The sequence below is a fragment of the Callithrix jacchus genome, chromosome 6 (assembly GCF_049354715.1).
Source record: "Callithrix jacchus isolate 240 chromosome 6, calJac240_pri, whole genome shotgun sequence".
Lineage (NCBI taxonomy): Eukaryota > Metazoa > Chordata > Mammalia > Primates > Cebidae > Callithrix > Callithrix jacchus.
The window spans coordinates 120218426-120241140 of NC_133507.1; the positions used below are offsets into that span (position 1 = coordinate 120218426).

At 37.8% G+C, this 22715-nt stretch overlaps 1 protein-coding gene across 3 annotated transcripts in view; it reads right to left on the reverse strand.

The window, feature by feature from the left end:
• Positions 1–22715, reverse strand: part of SATB2 (SATB homeobox 2) — a 200054-nt gene that overhangs the window by 48932 nt on the left and 128407 nt on the right. For all 3 annotated transcript variants that reach the window (XM_078329134.1, XM_035305234.3, XM_002749606.6), the window contains exons 8-9: positions 8852–9064; positions 3586–3741 (exon numbers count right to left, since the gene is read on the reverse strand). In XM_078329134.1, coding sequence (XP_078185260.1) covers positions 3586–3741; positions 8852–9064 — 369 coding nt within the window. The remainder of the gene's footprint in view (positions 1–3585; positions 3742–8851; positions 9065–22715) is intronic.

Genomic DNA, 22715 nt, shown 5'->3' on the forward strand with positions numbered 1-22715 from the left:
ACAATGTTTCCTCAGCTCTAGATTTCTACTTCCCAGATCACAAGTGATGAGGTAAAATTGGGAAGAAGGAGGGAATGTGGCCCTAAAGAATCTGCAGAAGGACAGGAAGATTAGCAGAAGCTTTTGAGGAACAAAGCATTCCTGTGGCCACTCAGACTGAATGAGGGGTGTTCGCTCCCTGGTGGCCCTTTGTATGTGAGGGTCAGACTGGAGTTATACAGAAAACACTCCATGTGCTTTTACATATGGCTTCTACTAAGAAGCCCTAACTCCTGCTTCACAGAGAACTATCACTGCCATTCCATTCCATGATCTGAGTATTCTGCACAGAGAAAAGGAAGGTAATCCTTAGAATTCACACACAGAAAATTATTTTAAATCATTAAACTGGTCCTAAATAGAAAACGAAGGAAAAGTACAAGGTAAAATGTGCATAAACATGTCTTTCCCTCTGGTCTTACTCTTCTTTGACTTCTTTCTCATGAAGAAAGGGGCAAGGGTCTGATAGAAGATATCTAATTGGAAGTGGATGATGGAGTGGCCTGGCCATCACCGAGGTACTAAAGCTGAGCTGCAGGAAGTCGTCTGGGACCCTACAAATGCATCCTCATGTCACCCATGCACTAGGGAAACATATACACACACTTCCCAGTAATGGAATTTCACAATGAACTAGTTTGCCACCTTTTCAACTCCTTTTCTGAACCCCTTTCCTTGCATTGTGCCTTGACCCTAAACACTTAAAGCCCTCAAGGATCCTCCTGGCCCACCATGCCTATTCTCTCTAAAACTTTCCTCCCTCTCCTTTTTCCTGATTCAAGGCTTCCCTAACACACAGGGCAGTGTTAGATATTATTCTTAACAGCTGATTATAGCAATTAACACCAAGGACTGAGTAAGGCTTAATGGAGGGATCATTTCTATTTTAAAAGAAATTTCAGATGGAAGGAGAAGTTTGCTATGCATATTTGAACCGGGCCTTCAGGGATTCAAGGCAACTCCAGTTCACAAGAGTACCTAATTAATGGTTTCCCTAATTTCACCTTCAGGAGAAGGGAAAGCCCTCGCTGTGCATCTGCCTATTCAGTCACTGCAAGAACTTAAGATCCCTCCAAAGAAAAATAAAAGAAGGAGGGAAGAAAATGCAAGAGAAAAACCTTTGTTCTTCTCCATCCTTATAATACAATGGAGTGGGTGTGGCCACTCCCCATTGCAGCTTGGAGAGGTTAAGCCTTATGATTAGTCATCTATGACTAAGACATTTATATAAATTCATAAGGTGTATATATATGACTAAGATATATATATCCATAAGATGTATCTATGTGTGTGTGTATATGTATAGACATATATATAGACATGTACACACACATAGATACATCTTATGGATAGGCACCAAATATACTAATGGATAGGCACCAAATATACATGTGCAATGTACTAAATCATGCAATTGATTTCACTTTTATCAAGTGAATACTGATACTTATAAAATAGAGTGAATATCATTTGTTAAATTGCCTTTGAAACTACCAGTTAAGTTCATTTTGTTTGGCAGCATCATTTTTATAAAAAAACATAATGCCTGAATTGCCTATCTAGTCAGCTATTTACAATAAGGTTCCCTACTTATAAATGAAAATGAGATCATTGTTTCAGTGAAAAAAGAATAACCTCAAAGCCTCTTATCCTCACTTAAGCTCAATCTTACCTTCAGCATATTCATTCACAGAACTATGTTTTCCTCCATATTCTACGAAATCAGGGCTACTGATTTCTTCAGGAGACATAAAAAATTTGGAGAGCTAAGCTTCTGCCAATTGGCAAAAACAGCTTTCAATCAGCTACCTGAATTATTTTGGGAGGCTGGAGGCATCACTATTTCCAAAAACCATAGTGCTAGTCAACAGGAAGATTATAGGCATTTTGAATCAAGTTCTCAGACTGTGGTCTTCAGTTTTTCTCAAAAGCTGCTTATAAAAGGACTGTGTGAAACTTTGATATTTACATCAAGTCACAACTAAGGGGCAGGTTTGCAAAATCAATTGTGCAGTTTTTATACTTGCTGCACATTTACCACATATGTCCTTTATTACACAGTGGAAAACCATTAAATGCACAGTAGTTTTGCCAAGTGGCATTATGCATTTAACAGCTTTATTCATTTAACAGCTCCAACTCTCATTATATTTTGCCATGTGGTACATGGGATTTTATGCATTTAACAGTTTAAGAGGCTCTATGGTATTTTCTTTTCATGTACTTCATACTATGGTTGGACATCGTGTCTTAGCAAACTGTATTTCGCCGATTTCATTGATGAGAGAAAGTCAGAGTAATCTGGAAAAATTACTACACTGAAATTGAAAAGGGAAACAAACATTCTAATCCCTTTCCAAGTTCCTTGATGTTCTACTCCTCTCCTTTTATCAACATCTGAAAATAACCTACATCAGGTTAAAACTGCAGGTAAAAAAAGCTAACCTCATACTCTATAATTAATCTAAGTAAAACATTTAACTATAGTTTGAATTTTTTTCAGTTTTAAAAACTTAATTTTTATTGAAAACATTCTTGTTTAATAGAAATACAATAGTCACTTCCTTTCTTTATAGCACACAACAGATTTGTTAGGGAGATGATCAACCATTTTACTATTTACATACGCAGGATGAAAACATTTGTCATATAAGGACACAGAGGAAATCAAGCTCAGAATCAAAGGACTCTCAAAATTATGCTTCAATTAACTTTTGTTTCCTCTACTCTGCATTAGGTGTTCACCCTAGGTATAAATAAGTAAGCACGTACCTCAAACTAACCTAGGATTCTAGGTTTGGGCAGACGGTCCCTTTAAATGAAGAACTGAAGCAGATAGTAGATCCCATCAACTGTTGCTGCTTTCAGAAATAAAAAACCTAAGCATCTGTCTGCTCTTTTCCCCAGAGCATTACATTCTCCACAAACCCAGCACTCTGAAAAATTTTACTGGATAAGCTTCTATGTTTTTCTGTTAAAAGATTTTAGCACTTACTCTGCACTCCCCCATGTGTGTTTTCTCCTGGAAAAACAACTGTATTCTGTACGTAAAAGAAACACCTGACATCAAAAGCTGTCTCTGGGGCTGGGGAAAAGTGGTTATTATAACAGAGTCAGCCATGCCCCTGCTGGGAACAGGAGAGGTGATGAGACTTGGCTAAAACTTGGTCTCAGAAAGGTGCTGTCATATACGTTCTAAGTTTTGTTCAAATATATTTAATATATTGATATATGTATCAAATATATATATATTTAAAGGGAGAGGGAAAAAAGGGTACACTGCAGTATTTGGAATAAGGAGATAAATTATTCCAGGCTAATTTTTTTTTTAATCTTTAAAAGAAAAAAGGTGGGGTTTTGGCCTCATCTCTATTTTGAACTCCAACGGGAATAAAAGCAAACTGGAGAGCAAAAGGCAGAACATGACAAGTTCCTTGGGGATTATTATTGTTATTATTATTATAGGAACAGATGTATTTTTATTGGTGGGAGGAGGAGAAGGGTCTAATTCCAGCCCTCGATTTTGCTCTTTTAAAAACCACTCACCTGACTTTTATTTGCAGCCACTTTGGCAAACAGGGCTTGAGACACCTTGGCCCTTTTCATCTCCTGTTGGATCTCGTCATAAATGGCAGCTGTGATGTTGACGTTGGCGCCGTCCACCTTAATAGGGAGGTCTGTTGTCGGTGTCGAGGTTTTGGCCTACCAAGAGACCATGAAAATAATAATTTAAAAAGTGCTGCATTCAGCCCAGCCATCTGTGCAGAAATTATCAAAGGATTTCAGTCAGCTGATGCCAAACTGCATTAGCTACAGAGGGACACTTCCTGTCCATTATTCTAATCAGGTTAATTGTGATTGGAAATAATTGCAGTGCATTCCTATAGGACATGCAGAATCCTGTCAACCCTATTCTCTCACAGTATCCCAGATGATGGTTCACAGGTAGGATGACTCTCCTAGACACCAAACTATAAGCAATCATCTAACTACAAAACAAACATGCAGAATACACATGCAGCTACCTTTTTCTTTCTAAAAATGGCTAACCTTGGAAGAAGAGCCAATTCTTCCAGAAAAAAATGAGTAAATGGGTAGAGGTCTCTAAATAATAAATTATTACTCAATTTAATGCACTCTTGAGTCTCTCTCATTCTTTATTAAAGCTTTATGTATGTCATTCGAGTATGTATGGTTTCCCATCATTATCATCATTATGCTACCCAGACAGTCACCTAATTTCACCTAGGAAATCAGTGGAAATGAAACAAAATTTCATTTCATAAAACTAGGCTTCAGAATGCCTTTGATGTGCCATTTTCATTTTCTTAAACTCATATTGTGGTTTTATGTATTCTGCCGTGCTCATTTTAATTGAATGATTTCCTATCAGCTTCAGAGACAAATGAAGGACAATATAGAAAGTGTCTGTACTTCTCGGGGTTAGGATAATCCTAGAATGTTTAAGTCTACTTAATCCAAAAGATGGTGATAACATTTACTTGCTGTGAGCCCTAGAACGCTTTGCTGGTGTCTAATAAGAGAGGGCTGAGACATTTTCTTAGAACCTCCGCAGCAAGACTTTAGGAAAAGACATCCTTGATCCTTGTGCACTACCAGCTGAAGTGGCCAAACCTGTTTTTTTTTTTTTCTTTGTCCCCATTCACCCTAGAATCCCAGACCAACAGAGTTATCCCCAAATCACAAGTTTCTCTGTGCAGATGCCCTGAGCTGTTCTCCACTGGATCCAGCAGGATGCAGAGAAAGGTTTAACAGGCAGTTTGGACCCTGTGATCAATGGTGTCTGGAGGCAGAACTTAAGGCCCTACATTTCCATAAAGGCTTTGCTTCCTAAGAGTGCTCAGTGACTTCTGCCATTTTCCTTCTACCTCCTTCTCTCATACTATTTTCTAATTACCGCAAAGCAAGAATCAGTATAATGTATGGTGTGCTTTTAAGGGCCAGGTACTACGGAAAGCATTTAACTTTTGCTATCACATTTAATTCCTTTAAGATTACAATGAAATAGATGTTTTATTGTCATTTTACAAGAGGAAGAAACTGAAATAAAAGAAGATCTTAATCTAGGACACCCAGCCTCTCATGAAGGAACCATGATCTGAACACAAGTCTTCCAGGCTTGAAAGCATGGGCTCAGGACACTGCACTACATACTGCCTCTAAAATCTTCAATGTATGCCAGATGCTGCTACAAGAATTCTCTTACTAGGCTAGGACTTTCCCATTAAAATTCAATTCTCTGTAATTTTTTAAAAGAAACCCTTTTTTCTGCTCAAAATTTCTAGTTAACCCACAGGGCTTTCCCTGTACATGTCTGTCTTTCTCAGTTCAGTTTTCTTAATTTGCTTCACTGAGGATCTCATCCTACCTGACAGGTCAAATCTTCTTTAGAACCATGAGGGCTAAAATGAAACCCCTCAAGGAACTACAAAATATGGTTGAGAGCCCAGCTTTTGGAATCAGAGAAACTACAGTTCACATCCTACCTCTTCCACTCAGCCATGTGACCTTACACAAGTTACTGAATCCATCTAAACCTCAGTTCCCTCATCTGTAAAATAGGCACAATACCACAAAATAGTGACAATTGAATTCATGCTAAACGTTCACAATACCTAATACACAGTAAGCGTTTTAACAAATGATCATTCTTATCTTAGTATTATTTTGTTATTAGTAAGTACACCAAGGAATGCTGGCCAACTGAAGAAATAAAATGAGACTGGAGGTGTAACTTCAAATCTGAAATTTCTTCAATTTGTTTTTCAGCTACTAACAAAGTACACATGGGGTCTGGAAAATAATCTCCCTGTATCAATGTAAAGCTGCCTGTGTACACTAAATTGCTGACTCCAACTCAAAAGCTGATTCAGTAAGTACTCCTCTAATACATGTTCTCACAATGAAATCTGTACTGTACTACGATCTTTACTGTTCAGATGTCTATAAAGAATTTTAAGTTGGTAATCACAAAATGTTTTAAAAGACTTTAATAAATTCTCCTTTCTCAATCTTTACCCAAGAGAAAAAGAACACAATTCTAGAGAATGTACAAATGCAATGCCATGACTACATTCTTTTTTTTTTTTTTGAGATGGAGTTTCACTCTTGTTACCCAGGCTGGAGTGCAATGGTGAGATCTCGGCTCCCCGCAACCTCCGCCTCCTGGGTTCAGGCAATTCTCCTGCCTCAGCCTCCTGAGTAGCTGGGATTACAGGCACATGCCACCGTGCCCAGCTAATTTATTGTATTTTTAGTACAGACGGGGTTTCACCATGTTGACCAGGATGGTCTCGATCTCTTGACTTCGTGATCCACCCGCCTCGGCCTCCTAAAGTGCTGAGATTACAGGCTTGAGCCACGGCGCCCGGCCGCCATGACTGCATTCTTAAAAACATGTTGAAATATTTATTTTCAAAAATCTCAAAACTGTAAAATTAAATAAGCAATTTCCCTGCTATACCTATCCCTAAAGGGCACCTTTAACTATTTTTCTAGATGGGATTCTGCTCAAAGTAAGCAAAATATTGACCCTGTGTGGACTTTTAAGTCAGTCTAGCACTGAAAGCTATCAGGTCTTTGAAAAGGTACCTACAATATATAATCTTGTTAGGAAAATAGTATAGAAGAGCTGAAAACAAACACACAGACCTGTGTTATTTTCTAACAAGTAGAAGCAACTTTCTAAGAACAGCTGCCTTGTCAAGTGGCCATGAAGTATGGTTGGACTCTTCTCTAATGGTTTAAATAGGCTTCAAAAGTGGCAAAAATATTGATGAATTTAGCAGAAGTAAATATTAGTGTACATTAACAACTTGCCCAACTTACTACCTCAATATGTATTCCCCAGATTTTTAAAAAAATAAATAAAAATCCTTGGTAACACTCATCCAAAGTAAGCAGTCAAGAGACTTATTTTTGGTTTAATCAGTAACTAAACCTCATAATTCACTAAAGACTGAAGTGTAAGGGACAAAATTTGGCAGTACATGATAGAAAGTAATCTTCAATTAAAAGTTTATTGCAGAGTACAAAAATGTGTGAAAAAATGGATATACTTGAAAAAGCTCAAATACTACTAGAATGCAATTCTGCTTCTATGTTTAATCAGTTCCTTAGAATTTATTAGAAAATACTCACAAAACCAAAGCTATAATATCTAATCAAAATAACCTTTGGTTTTTCAACCACCCATTTTTCAGATTTATATAAATGTATATCCATTAGGCCAGGCACAGTGGTTCACACCTGTAATCCCAGTACTTTGCAAGGCCAAGGTGAGTGGATTACTTGAGGTCAGGAGTTCGAGACCAGCATGGCCAACTTACTGAAACCCCATCTTCATTAAAAATACAAAAAATTAGCCTGGTGTAGTGGCACATGCCTGTAATCCCAGCTACTCAGGAGGCTGAGGCAGGAGAATCACTTGCACCCGAGAGGCAAAAGTTGCAGTGAGCCATGATAGCACCACGGCACTCCAGCCTGGGCAACAGAGCGAGACTCCTTCTCAAAAAGAAAAAAATGTATACCTATTAAATATTGGTTTTAAGAATTATCACTCAGAACCTGCAACCATTGTAGCAACAGTGAATGGGCTGGCTTTATCGTAAGTCTATCGAGTAGTAAAAGTTTAGGGGAAATAGGGGTAGGCCAGAAATGAGTGGACTTGGATGTGAACTGGAAATGATCTCTGACTGCTGAGAACTTGACCCTTGAGTTAGGAGCTTTGAGGCACACATTACTAGATGTATACATTTGCATGAGGTCTAAGAAAAGAATACTTTTCAAGCATGTGAAGAAGAATGGAAATCACCAAATCCTGTGGGGAGATCAATCTAGGAAGGAAAATAATTAAGGCCTACCTTTCCACCATCATTTTCTAGAGGATCATCAAGTGACATTTCAGTCATTCTTATCTAGCCACTGCATATGCATGCTTCCACTACAAGTGTTTCTCCATTTTGTCTTTTTCAGACTACATAAAACAGAGCTTAAACTACCCTCTGCCCCCTACCCCCAGCCATCCTTCAGCCCATCCAGCCAAACCAAATAAACATACAATTTAAGGGAAAGCAACGTGTTGCTATGCAAACTCAGCTTCAGCACAAATGCCTAACTCCTTTTTCAGCAACTGAGCAGCTATATATAAACATCCTAGAGCCTGCCCCTGTGCCCACTTCTGCCTACCCACCCCTCACCTACCATATATGGAAGAATGGGACTTCCTAAATGGATAGAAAATATAGTATGAGATCATATGGTCAGAGGTTCATATCCTTTGACCAACGTGTTCAGCAGATTAAGAAATCCTTGAATTGGCCTGGCATGGTGGCTCATGCCTGTAACCCCAACACTTTGGGAGGCTGAAGTGGGCAGATCACCTGAGGTCAGGAGTTCAAGAACAGCCTGGACAACATGGTAAAACCCTGTCTATACTACAATAGAAAATTTAGCCGGGTGTGGTGGTGGACCCCTGTAATCCCAGCTACTTGGGAGGCTGAGGCAGAAGAATTGCTTGAACCCGGGAGGCGGACGTTGTAGTGAGCTGAGATTGTACCACTGCACTCCAGCCTGTGTGACAGAGTAAGACTACTTCTCAGAAAAAAGAAGAGAGGAGAGAAGAAAAAGGAGGGAGGAGGGGAGGGGAGGGGAGGGGAGGAGAGGGGAGGGGAGGGGAGGGGAGCCGAGCCTTGAATTATGTCTCTTAGTGTTCGAGGGAAAACACAGTAAGTAGTGAAGGCAAGATGTTTCCAAGTCAAAGAGTGAAAACTCCGGAGAGCAAGTTTCTCACCTGAGGGGTTCGGGAGGAGCTGGGACTGCTGGAGGCTGAGGAGACCATGCTCACATTGGGATTCATGCTCCGCTCTCTCTCGTCCTGGTAGATGCGATCTCGCTCCACTTCTGGCAGATTGAGGAAATTCTGCATGGCCCTCAGGTTTACTAGAAGAGACTGAGAGGCTGTCCGAGGGTCTTCTTCCTTACGCAGAATCTCAGACAACAATCCCTGATTAGATGAGGGAGAAAATACACCAAGTCACATTTGCAGGTATATGTATGTGGTTTCTGTCTTCTGCCCCTCTCTCCTTTTGCTTGGTTTAACTAGCTGGCTGTGATGTCAAGAACCTCACGCTAATTCTGTAGGGTTCTTTGGTATGAAGGGAATGTACTTGCTTTCTGGGGGATATGCATTATTTTAGGACTGTTCTATTCTGACACTTTATCAACACTGTAATAATCATCGGTGTACAGACATGCCAGCTAGCAAGGTAGGCACTTGGGAAGAATTGTGAAACTGCAATTACCACCAGGTGCCTCCTACAAGTATTTCAGGAACTGTTAGAACTCTCTCTGCTTGAAACTGGGAACACTTGGCAGTCCTGCTTAGCTTTACAAATCTGCCAAGTTTGGTAAATTTAGTTTCGACATTTAAACAGCATGGGAGATTTACATCAATTAAAAAAAAAATTGGCTAAATCTCTGTATGACCGGCCACTGTTTTCAATATAGATATTTCTTAATGGCAAAAAAAAAAAAAAAAAAAAAAAGACACAGAGCAAATGGCTACATTGTATTAATCCTCTCATAATTTCCCAATCCACATACACAATAGTTACCCTTACATATGTATGGAGGGCACCTGAATCTTTTATGAGATATCTTCATGGGGGAAGCCCTAATCTCACCAGTAAAGCAATGAAAGTGAAGGCACCTCTGGTGTAGGGCTGAGCACAGCATAACAACATGGAGTGCTATGATAGGCCCAGACACTTTCTGAATGTGTGACTCACCCAAAAGAAAAGCTTTACATAGGAAATTAGTGTTTTCATGTGCTCTGACGACAGAGAATTCACAAAGAAAAGAAAAGTGTTGCCAAGTCTCCAGAACAGTATGGACTCCAGAAAAGGGTTGGAGATCTAAGGTGGGACACTGTAGTATTGGGGGTCAGTGCAGATTCATTTCCATTCTGCACACTTGTTGGATTATCACATGGAGACATCACTTTATATTCCCAGCTAATACTGCTTCTCAGAGCAGTATAAGACAGGGTTTAGGATTATCCCCCTGGGAAGAGCGGCAATGTTAATCCCATATCTTAGAACAGATGGGGCAACTCAAATCATGAAAAGTCACTTCTTTAACTGTAGTCAAGTAGAACAGATGCCAAAGACATTTCCACTCAGGTGAAAATTAATGCAAAGGAAACACTATCAGATTTCTAATATGTGGCTTTAATATGAAAAGGCAATGGATGTAAGAGGAATATGCTATCTCTGGTGGTCCAAAAATCTTCAGGGTAAGATAGGCAATGTTTTAAAATAAAGCAATGCATTATAACATAGTGAAGCAAATGCCACTTATAGGCAGTGTGTCACATAGCACTCCAAGGAAGCAGCCACCACTCAGAACATCACATAGTCAATTCTACTACCAGGAACCTTACAAGCACTATGTCATCTGTCAGTTTCACAATTTGGGTGTCATGTAACTTTGATTTAGAGAAATTCTAAATAATACCTGGTATAAATGCTAGAGATCAGTGTGTGGTGTGTGTGACTGTGTGAGTGTGTATGCATGCATGCCCAAAGGAGGAGACAAGATAGGATGTGTATGTAAAAACAACCGACTGGTACATGATTCTTGAAAACATCCACATTTCCTGTCATGCTTTTAGAAGAAACGAGTGAGACACTTATCTTCCAGAAAATGTGATATAATCTAGGTATTGACTCTGAAATTAAAAGTCAGTACTGCCTAAAGTTACCCTACTTTCCACTTGCACTAAGCAACCTGAAATATTCATAATGAATTGGTTTTCAACATACAAATCTTCAAATGAATATGCAGAGAAGCAAGAGCAAAGTGGATTTCAATTTTCAATACCAGTAAAGACCACTAAGATTGTTATTTTCTGAGTCTTCTTTTGTTATTTTCTGAGTCTTCTTTAATGATAAATTCTGCATATAAAGGATGAGTTGGTCTTTTTCCTTTTCTCTCCCTCCTTCCTCTTTTGCTCTTTCATGATCATACATAAATTTGGGATTTCAATAAATTTCAAATGACTAAAACTTGAAGGAGTTTTAGGGTCAACATAGATAAATTGTTTTAGTTATTATCATTATACTCAAGAGATCTCAAAGGCAAAGTTTATAAATTTATTCTTCCCCTGTGAAATTATTTTCACAAGTTGTGGAGTATATTACAGCAAACATTTTGGATACAAAATAGTGACATAACAAAAATACTATTCTAATGAACCATGGCTCAAATTTATGTTTGCTCATCCTTAATTTAAAAAAAATTTAAAAACACAGAGTGTTTCAATTTCTTTCTTGTTTTTTTTTTTTTTTTCATTTTAAAACTATATAGCTCCTTCTCCTACATTTTTTATATACTGGACAAGCTTGCAGGGAAATTAATCCATTTCCAAAAAAAAAAAAATCAAGATGAAGTATCCTTGAGAATGACTGATCATCCATTTCTGAGGTGAATACAATATTTAGATTTTTAAAGGCTGGTGGAATATACTGTTGCCTCTGTTTCACATGCTTAATTGAAGATAAAGCCTCAAACCAACAAGGTAGCTAGTGTCACCTACATATCTTACCCCCAGAGAATCAGAACACTGTTCTAAATTATTTACTAAAACTCTCATCTGTGTAGCTATGGTCCCAAAGCAGATTCTTTTCACCACAGACATTTTCAATAACAAGTGACTCACTGGTGGGCACAAGAAGAGTTTTAGTTGTTTTGTTGAGTGTTTTTCATTTGGGTTATTTATGTGCTTTTAACTATTAAGACTGGGATGTTTAAAAATGTAGTCCAAATTCTGCAGTCTCATAAATGGAAAGTGAGTCTATTTTGTTAGTTGAAAATCATCAGAGGAGAAAAAGATCAGAAGAAAATAGACAGCATAACTTTCATATACCACAAATCACCCCATCTAATTATCAAGATAAGTAAATGTTTATCATATTGAAACTGTCTTGAATAGAACATAAATTAATAATTTATCTCACATAAATATTTCTAAAGCCCTTGCCACTATGTCATCTGGCATTTTAATTATCAACCAGCCAAGCTGGAGGTGTCAGTTGGACATTCCCATTATGTAGCCTGGGACATAGAAAATGTGGCACAGCACCTGGGCACTGAAAAAAAAGATCTACTTTTATGAATAGAAAGGTCATGAATATTGAGAATGTGCAAATGGAGGGAAATTAATAAATTAACCAGGATATAGCTTATTAAACTTTCATATCAGTAATCATATTAAAATATATTGCAAGTATTGAGTAAAGTGATCATTAAGTATTTTCCTCATCATAGGCAACAGAAGCTTCTCCAGGGACACATTAAAACAATTCCCTCCACAGTGTGAGCTGAGATCATGTAAGACCAGGAAATATGTTGACTAAAAGGAGCAGAAGGAACATCTGCACAAGGTAGAGCGATACCCTCCAAAATAATTCTTGGGTTACAAGCCACTGGAAAAAGAAGGAAGTCAGGTAAAGAGAACCTCAAATTGGCCTTTTCTACAGCCTAATTAACATTTTGCAGGCTTCATATGATTTCCAGGACCACCAAAGAATATAGGAGTTTGGCAAAATATTCATTAAAAGAAAAATAATTCAAAGTACAAAATGAGCAGTAATTTACTATAATGTCATCTAGTTTGCTTATAATTTAGCCTGCTTGCTGCTTCTACACACACAACAAAGAATGGGGCAAATTTTTTTTATGAAAAATTGATGCCCTTATTTTTTCTAGTATTTTAAAATAATATTTCTTCATAACAAATTAAATGACCTTACAGATTCTGAGTCTGCACCTTCTGTGCCAACGAGTTTTTTATTTCCATCCTTCCTTAACATTTTATGTAGTTGGTCCCAAATTGTTGGTGTGTATGATACATGCTGATATTCAGAAAAGTCGGGGAAATGCCATCATGAATGGCTCTATAAAATTTACTTCCAAGTTTTTGCCCTAGCCTTTGAAATCTTGTCTGGGACAGGTGAGAAATTATCTTTGAGGAGCCTTTAACCCTGTAAGAGAGCAATAACAGAACCCACACCTGGGCCAGGTTTTAGGCATGCTGAGCCTGAGCCGCTTAGGGAGTCCATGCCACTCCTGACAGCAACAGTTAAAGTCATTACTGAATAGATTTTAACAGATATCTGTTCTTCATGGCTCTCAGACCACAAGTAATTCTCTAGGATCAGGCTATATCTCTCATGGATTACCTCGGAAACCTCTAAATCCAATATCTCCCATTAATTTTCTAGGGAACCCCCAAATTCAATATACCTAGTCTCAAAAAATAACAGATTAGTCTATTAATTCATTTGTTATTTATGATTGAATACAAAGTTCTTAGAGGAATGAAGAGATTTAATAAGAGACACATTCTGCTTCCTAGGAGTTTACCCTACGATGGGAAAGAGAAGGTATTATAGTGGCACAAAGTAAAAGATGCCACACATCATCAAAATGTAAGCCAGAACTAGTGTCACTTTGGTTCAAAGGAGGGAGAAAGTATTGTCAACCGCAGGATCCAGGGAAAAAAATTTTGGAAGAGGTACGATTTAACTTAGCTGGAACTTTAAATATAGATAGTACATGGATACAGACTTACAATGAAAATTGGGCAGCTTGTGAAACTGGGGAGTATTAGAACATTTGAAGAAAGAGAAAGCAAATGCCTATTCGGGAATACCAAGACAAACCTCGGTTTCCCTAAAAGCTGTAAAATAAAGCGCAAAAACTGATAAAGTGATAGAAGATATTTTGAAGCAAAAATAGTATGTCCATATTAATATGATTCTGAAATACTGGAGTAGTTAAGCAGCAAACATTACCGCCCAAAATGAAGTGATATTAGATAATCTGTTCAGCATTTTTGTCACCTGCATCAAATTAGGCTTTCAATATGCAAAACATCTTCCTTCCAGAAAAACAAATGATCACGATTCCATTTAATTGTAATTTAATGAGGCGTAATTTATTTTTTAAAGTGATATCCACCAGGTGTGTACTGAGGAAACTGGCCCAGCCAAACCCTAGTACTTCCCTTTGGAAAAAGCCTAAAGCTAGCTAGAAACTGTTTTCCTTTCTGGAAATTTTGTTTCTGTTTATGGCAGTTGAAATGAGAAGTAGAAAAGGTAACTTGCAATGTTCATCTATTTACTAAAACATGTAGCTTTTAAACTATCTCAATCCAAAAAATATTCATTTATCAGAGAAAGCATAAGTAGAAAAGTATTAGGTTCCAATGTGAACAAAGATAGACATTCAAATGTCATGTAAATCCCAAGGACAGCTTAGATGTACTTCTGATTCCCATGCTAAAAGTAAAAACATATGCTGAACACTTCTTTAGAAACATCTGGACTAGACAGAGATAATAAGCCCTATCCCCTCATAATATATTTTAATTATTAATTCTGGGATGATAATCCTCTTCAAAAATCAAGTTACATCTCTTTAAAGGTATATGATTCCAAATATTTACTAGTAAAAACATATTTTAGTTCATAATTATATATTGCTTTAAACAAATAGTATCATAACCAATCAGTAAGGTTAAAAAAAATCACATACTGCCATTTACAGATTAAAATTACAGAAGCCTTGGCACTCATATGGGTCAACCAACCACCCTGCCCCTGGATAACCTAGCACATGTTTCCCTTGATGCCAGATATAGGTGATGGGGGGTTGGAGGCAGCAAAGCACCTTGCCATGTAGGTACCTATGCAACAATCCTGCATGATCTGCACATGTACCCCGGAACCTAAAGCACAACTAAAAAAAAATCTATAAAAAAAAAGAAGGTTCTTTCCAAATAAGTTCCCCTTATTCCTCATGTTTCACCCCTTTTGTATGCTTGCTAGCCTTAATTTTCACCTAATTCTGAAATATCTATGTCCAGATGACAGGAAAGCAAAAAACTGGTATCCTCTTAAGAAAACTATGTAATATCAAACTCCTACTCTAATCACACAAAGTGAACTCTTAAATTTCAGTGGTCAATTCAGAGTTGGCCAAGGGGGTTAAAATCAGCAGCATGGCTATAGAAAGTATTGGTATCCTACCACCTGAAAGCTGACCTGACAAAATCATTTCTCTCCTAACCTGCAGTCTCTCATTTCCTTCTAGATACTCATGAGAGGCATTTCCCACTCTGTTCACAAATATTAACAGGTTTCCCTGGGTTCTGTATTCATAATCTACAGCCCAACTATGATTCTGGCTGCTGAAATTCATTTGTGTAATGCTAAAAATACTCTCCCATACCCCGCACCCCAGAGCATTGCTTAGCCATGAAGCCAGAGTACTTAGTCTAATTTGAATAAAATGTATACAGGGCACAACAATGACAATTTGATTTTTATTATTAAAAATGATGTGTTAAATCCTCAAAGAAAATGTCGTTATTGCATTAGTTTAATAAAATCTCTTTTATTACAATATTTCTTTATTAGGAAAGGCAGCCTATGCACATGGCATTTTAGTAGGATGGAGTGGATAGAATTGAGCATCTAAAGGGAATTGATGTATTCTGCAAATATAAATGCATATACAAAAGTAATGTTTGCAGAAAAATGTTCTTTCTATAGAGATATATTCTGTAAAGCACTAAAAGACTAGGTATACATCTATATATGTATACACACTGCAGTTGGAAATACTTTCTCCCTCCTTTGAACCAAAACAGCGATAGTTCTATCTCACATTTATGAGACATCTTTTGCACTGTGCTACTATAAAACCTTCCTCCCATGATACAGTAAACTCCCTGGTGGCAGAATCTGCATATTTTGCACTTAGCAGCCTGTTGGTAATATACAGGAATGGTTCTACGAAGGCACCAAATGCATTATTTTTTAAATTTCTGGAGGTGGGACTCCTATCTTTGCTAAACAGCTAGCAGCAGGCCCTGGCAGGCTACATATTGAAACCATGACTCACATTATACTCAATATCTTTTCATTCAGCCTGCTGAAAACAAGATAATTGAAACTGAAATTTGGGGTCATGAAAACTTCACTTTAGAACAAATATTTCAGGTACCCCAGGTCTGAAATTTATTAAGTAAAACACTTGTCTCACAGATTTGTTTTTTGTGGATACAATAAAACTTCACTTGTGCCAACGGACACGTCAGAATACAGTACGCATGTAACACAAAGTGAGTAGATATAACAGAGCATTCTTGAAGCCAGAACAGTTCCCTTAACTGAATACGTTTGACCAAGCCACAGTTGAGCACATACAGTAGAGGAACTCAGCCAAGAGCAGGTTCCTGGGAACTTTACTGTTTTTTGCTTGTCTGTTTGTTTTTGCCTACTTAATCTATGAAATGATTGTCCCTTCCTCCTTGCTATCTCTAGGAAGTCTTAGGTACTGGAATAAGAGGCTACACACAATCCAATTCAAAATTTATAAAACACATTAGCACCAAAAAGTAAAAGCAAACAGAAATGAACAGGTTCCCTTTGGAAACGTTTTACTAGTAGTGTTCTTCAGCTCTGGGCACATACATGGTTTCTACTCACACCTCAAGTACCTGGCACTAAGACTATTTCATTCACAAAGTTCTGGGCCCTTCTTATTCCTAGTTTCCATGAGTGTTCTGTAAAACAACTGCTGGCAACCTGCCCAAAAAATTTACGAGCTTTGGCTACTTTGTCAAAACATTGGCAAAAATAGTACTTTCCTAAAACAAAACAAACAAAAAAATACATTTATTGAATATTTATACCTCGAATGTATCAGATGCCTTCAAATATAAGCAAAGCAGTCTATTAACACTTGACACTTTCTGAAACAGGTATAAAATAGTATTCTTTCCTGCTGAAACATTTCTGGATTAGTTTTAATCACCTTCAGGGTCAAAAGCATTTGTTCTCACATAGCACATGGGACACGTCAAAGTCCTAATTATATCACAAAAGGATTACTGGTTTGAAAGTCTGTTTACCCTCTGTACCTCTTTGAAGAAGGGATTATGTCCTTCATCTTCCACTCAGTGGTAGCAGAAATTATTTAGAATAAAGTAGTTTTGAGTGTGAGTCATGAAATCAGACTCACTGGGTTCAAAATAGGGCTCTAATTGGACAAGGATCAATTAGGCTCCCTATGGCACAGTTTCCTCACCTGTAAAACTAAAATAATTCTGCTTCCCTTATGGGGTGCCCTGGAGAGCTTGTATCTGTATGTTGTAAATACTAAGAGTTTAATCAATGTTAGCCATCATTAGAATTTCTAATATAGTTTATGAATACTTAATAAATATTTGATAAATAAATACATAACAAACATCACAGTAAAATTTTTATTTTACAGCTACAACTTTATATATATTCAAGACACTAGTTATATTTTGCTAAACGTCTTCTCATATAGAAGGCAGAAAATACAAATAATAACTTTTAGGAAGTGGAATAATTAAAACTATTTGACATAGAGAAGAGTAGAAAGAAAAATGTAATAAATTATATGAAGCAAAATGACCACATGAATATTCTAGATAACACTAAATTAAGATATTCAATTTATACTTCAGAAGAGTAGTTTAGAGAAGAAACTGCCTTTCTCTAAGTAATTTTGCCATCTTTTAAAATCAGCTTTAATCTGTATCACTGTTCAAACATGGGCCATTATTAGTGGATCATAAAATTAATTTAGCATATCATAACTTTGTATTATAAATTGGAATTAAAAATCTTAGAAAGTACCAGAGTGTTTCATACATGGTAACAGCATTGTTCCATGAAGGATTTCTTTCTTTCATGAAGCCTTTGGTTTAGAAATCTATAGATACGGAGAGGTGGAAATGAGATATAGCTAGAGACAGACATACAGACGTGTGGGCACATGCACATCTGTGGGTGTGTACCAGTTCATGATGTAAAAAGTATTTCTTATAGGTACTGCAGTCAAAGTAGTTTGGAAGTAAATTCTGTAGTCTATACTGACAGTTTTAGGCACAGAACTGTACATAAAATTGACACAACCTAGTAACTTCAAATTGATAACAATTATATTTTTCTCTCAGCATTTCTGGCCTTTAAACTTACTTCACTTTATTTGAGCAAATGTGCAATTAACCCAAGGCCAAGTGATCATCATTTTAATAAATGGTCATGAAAGGAAAACTCCTTTTATATATATTTTAAATTGGTTTAAATGAGCAATGGTGAAAATATATATAAATAATGGGATCTAAAGCTAGTGTTTCCTTGAATTTTTAAAATAATATTAAAAAAATATTGTAAATATAACATCACTCAGAATTTCAGGAGACTAGTTAAATAATACAACAGTGGACTTTTGCATTAAAAGTGCAAGTTTCGGCCGGGCGCGGTGGCTTAAGCCTGTAATCCCAGCACTTTGGGAGGCCGAGGCGGGCGGATCATGAGGTCAAGAGCTCGAGACCATCTTGGTCAATATGGTGAGACCCCGTCTCTACTAAAAATACAAAAAATTAGCTGGGCATGGTGGCGCGTGCCTGTAATCCTAGCTACTCGGGAGGCTGAGGCAGGAGAATTGCCTGAACCCAGGAGGCGGAGGTTGCGGGGAGCCGAGATCTCGCCATTGCACTCTAGCCTGGGTAACAAGAGCGAAACTCCGTCTCAAAAAAAAAGTGCAAGTTTCAGTCGCACGTGGTGGCTCATGCCTATGATCACAGCACTTTGGGAGGCCAAGGCAGGCAGATCACTTGAGGTCAGGAGTTTGAGGTGAGCCTGGCCAATGTGGCAAAACCCCATCTCTATTAAAAATACAAAAAAAAAAAAATTAGCCGGGCGTGGTGGCACACTCCTGTAATCCCAGCTACTCGGGGGCTGAGGTGGGAGGATCACTTGAACTCAGGAGGCAGAGGCTGCAGTGACCCAAGATCATGCCACTGCATTCCAGCCTGGGTGACAAAGCAAGACTCCCATTGAAAAAAAAAGTACAAGTTTCTACCGAAACATACTCATGAGAGGAGACTGTCTTCATTGAGGACAGAGACCTCTGTGAAATGAGTCAATCATTTCCTGTTAGAGAATGGTGAAACAAGATTATAAAACTCACCAAAAGTGAGTTTTCTTTAGTAAAAACAGAGAAGCCCAAATTTTCTATAATGAGTCTAATAACTAATTTTTAAGGGCTTTGCACATTGGTCAGGGATGAAAGGAAAAGATAGCCTGGGTGTGGTGGCTCACGCCTGTAATCCCAGCACTTTGGGAGGCCAAGGTGGGCGACAGTCTGATCTCAGGAATTCTAGACCAGCCTGGGCAACATGGTGATACCTCATCTCTACTGAAGTGCAAAAAATTAGCCAGGCATGGCAATGCATGCCTGTAGTCCCAGCTACTTGGGAGGCTGTGGTGAGAGAATCGCTTGAACATAGGAGACAGAGGTTGCAGTGAGTCAAGATTACACCATTAAACTCCAGCCTGGGTGACAGAGTGAGACTTCGTCTTGGAAAAAAAATAAAGGACAAGACAGACTAGCATGCCATCATGTTTGCTTCTTCTGATTCTCTTGTATGAGTTTTGTGAAGAAGGGAGAAAAAAAAGTCTTCTTTTACATACAAGTCTCTATTTCCGGTGGATTTAGAAGTGTGAGGAGAGTTGCATATGTTTGACAGCTGCTAAATTAGCCTTCTCTTTAACCAGAACACAAACAAAGCCACTATCTCCCCAAGTCTGTTTGGATGAGCCCTTTGACCTACCAATTCAGGTTTTGTGGCTAAAACTGCCTTAAAAAGGTGACGATTAACAACAGATAGTTATGTATGTGCAAGGGGAACTAAAGGGAACCTGCTACCTACAGGGCTACCCTCAAGCAATCTAATAACTTTGAGACACTGCTATCCTGGGAGATATTAATATTATTATAATCTGAAAATCTATGAATTCAAGCCAGTTATCCTGAAATGAAAGACTGTTTATTTTATGAAGCAAGCAGGGCCATCTCTTCCCACTTTATTAATTTAATGTTCTGAAATCAAAAGAGGGTATATTATTTACTTCAAAACTCAATAACAGGTTCATGCTTGATCTGACGCATTTCATATTTACAGCTCATCTTTCAGTGGGTGGACTTCCTTTTTTCACAGGTTTCCTTGTCATTTTATAACAAGCTCACTGGACCATGAAGTCAAGACCCCTGGACTTACGTTGTATTCTATTACTCTATGACTTGCTGGGCGCTTGTATCTCTATTGGATAGTGGGAAATAATGAGCTGAGACCAGAGGCAGGCTGACAGAGAATTCTGAATACCTTAAACCTCAAGTTTTCTAGAAACATAAACTGTATGTATGATTATATCGTGCCAATCTTCGGCTAACAATGTGTATAACTCAAACAAAGGAGTTTAAAGAGAAGTTTCTACTCCAAAAATACTGACTGGTAACACACTGAAGCTCAGACTCCCCAATATTTTGGTTGCCAAGATTTTCATGTTATTGCTACATATATCTTCTTAACTGTGCCACTTCAAAATATAATATTTAGAAAGTCCATCATTTTTAACCTTAATAATGTGGGGCATGGATATACTATAAACACTGTGTCAATAAAGTATAAAAGTAAAAGCCATGTCATTTCACACGAAAAGTTTACATTTTAGCAGTTGACCTTACTGTCAGCTTTCCTGATACATCATTCAACCTTATTACCCAATCCATTGAAAACAATCTCCGTTCCTGAGTGACTTCATAAATTGTATTTATGAACCTGTCTTAAGTTTCTTCAAATGATGTGGCTTTAATGACTAAACTGTAGATTTTTTTACAAAGTCTCACAAAAACTAAAACTAGTCAAATGAGGACGGGTCAACAAATTCTTTGAGTTTCAAAGAATTTTTAAAATCCTGTTCTCTATCACATAAGACCAGGATGCACAGCTTTCCGAAGCAAGGCATTTGATGTAAGGTTGCAAACTATGTAACTCTGTGACTTTTTCAATGAACTGAAGGAGCAAGACACCAAATTAGAGACTTGCTGTCACAAAAGAATAGCACATTTTGCAAAACACACCTGTACTTACGACTTGCAAATATGTTTCTAAGAATCAGCTCAGAAGAACTACCTGAGACACAAAATGAACCTGAAACTTTCTTAATTATGGCATGATCTGCTAGAGAAAGAAAAAAATAGCCATACAACACAAATAATGAGTGTGGCAAATGTCTCATTTTCAAATGATACAGACTTCTTATTGCTAACTGCTTGCATAAGGATGTTTCCTGAACTCTGCAACGAAGGTAAGGACACAGTGGTATAGAGAAGATATGAGGATCACACCTGATTTCCCTTTTCCGGCATTCTAATGCTCCCGTTCACATGTGACAGGGCATCCGTTCCACTGGATTTAGCCTAGTTTGGCTCAAAGCTTCCTCTACTTCATTTAACAGATTTGCTCAGATAGAAGGTCTCAGAGGAGAAACAATGTTAGTAAAGGGGGGATTTTTGAACATACGAATATGTAGGTCATTGGATTTTTAAATAAATTAGAGAATAGTTTATCTATTAAGAAAGATTACTGTACATATTTTATGAAACCATGCTTATTATAGGTCAGTGGATATTCTACAACCATCCCTCAGTAATATTAAGCCTTTTAAAATACTGTCATAAACCTTTCTATACTGGCACAAACCCCTGGTTAATTTTTTAAAGTCCACAAAGTAACAAAGGGCAAAAGAATGCTTAAAGTTGGAATTCATAATCACACTGTCAAAAGGCAAAGATGTAAACAAATTAAACAGTCAAGCAACATATTTCATGCACATAGGCCTAGTAAGTCAAAGTATGTCAGCACTAAAATGAATTCAAAATATAAGCAAGGAAGAATGAATATAGGAACAAAAAAAAGGAAACCTGACAGAGCACTTGTCCTACTGGTTCCTGCTACTATGATTCCCATAGACACTACCCACATCACTGCAGGAGCATAGGAGAAGGATAGGGCCTAGGGGGAAAGCTACTCTCAAACTCACAGAATCATGTAATTTGCCATTTAGACCCAGTAAGAACAGTTTTCATTTAAGTCAAATTTGGCAATCTCACAAGGCCTTAAATTCAGCATCTTTTTCTGTCTCATTTTTATTCATTCTCTCTCTCTCCCCACATTCAATCATAAGTCAGTCTGGACGATATCAATATTGATCCATTGAATTGCAGAGCTATAGGGGGTGTAGGTTTTAAACAATAATACTGGTGATATTTTCAAAAGAAAGGAGTAAAAAATTCTATACTAGTGCCATAATAACATATGGCTTTTGATTTGCAAAGAAAGTGGACATAAAACTATAGATAGGTTTTACTCAAACTTACTACCCCATGGCATGACCAATTAGGCTAGAAATGGCATAGATCAACAATCTGGGATAAAACACAGATCCTCAGATAGAGACTGCCACACAAGTGGTTTATTGAGAAGGACTTGCAAAGAAAACTGCTGAGGGAGTGTGAGAAGCAGGTCAGGGAAGAGAAGAAACACAAGCAAAGTCCCAGCTTCAGCCTGGCCCTGCAGAGCACTATGGAGTGGAAGTTAAGGAGGCCGGGAGCTGCATTGTTTTCATCCTCCTGTACCCATCAGACAGTGGTAAGCATTTCCATCTCTGACAGGATGAGCAAAGAACATCAGCAGCCCAAACTGA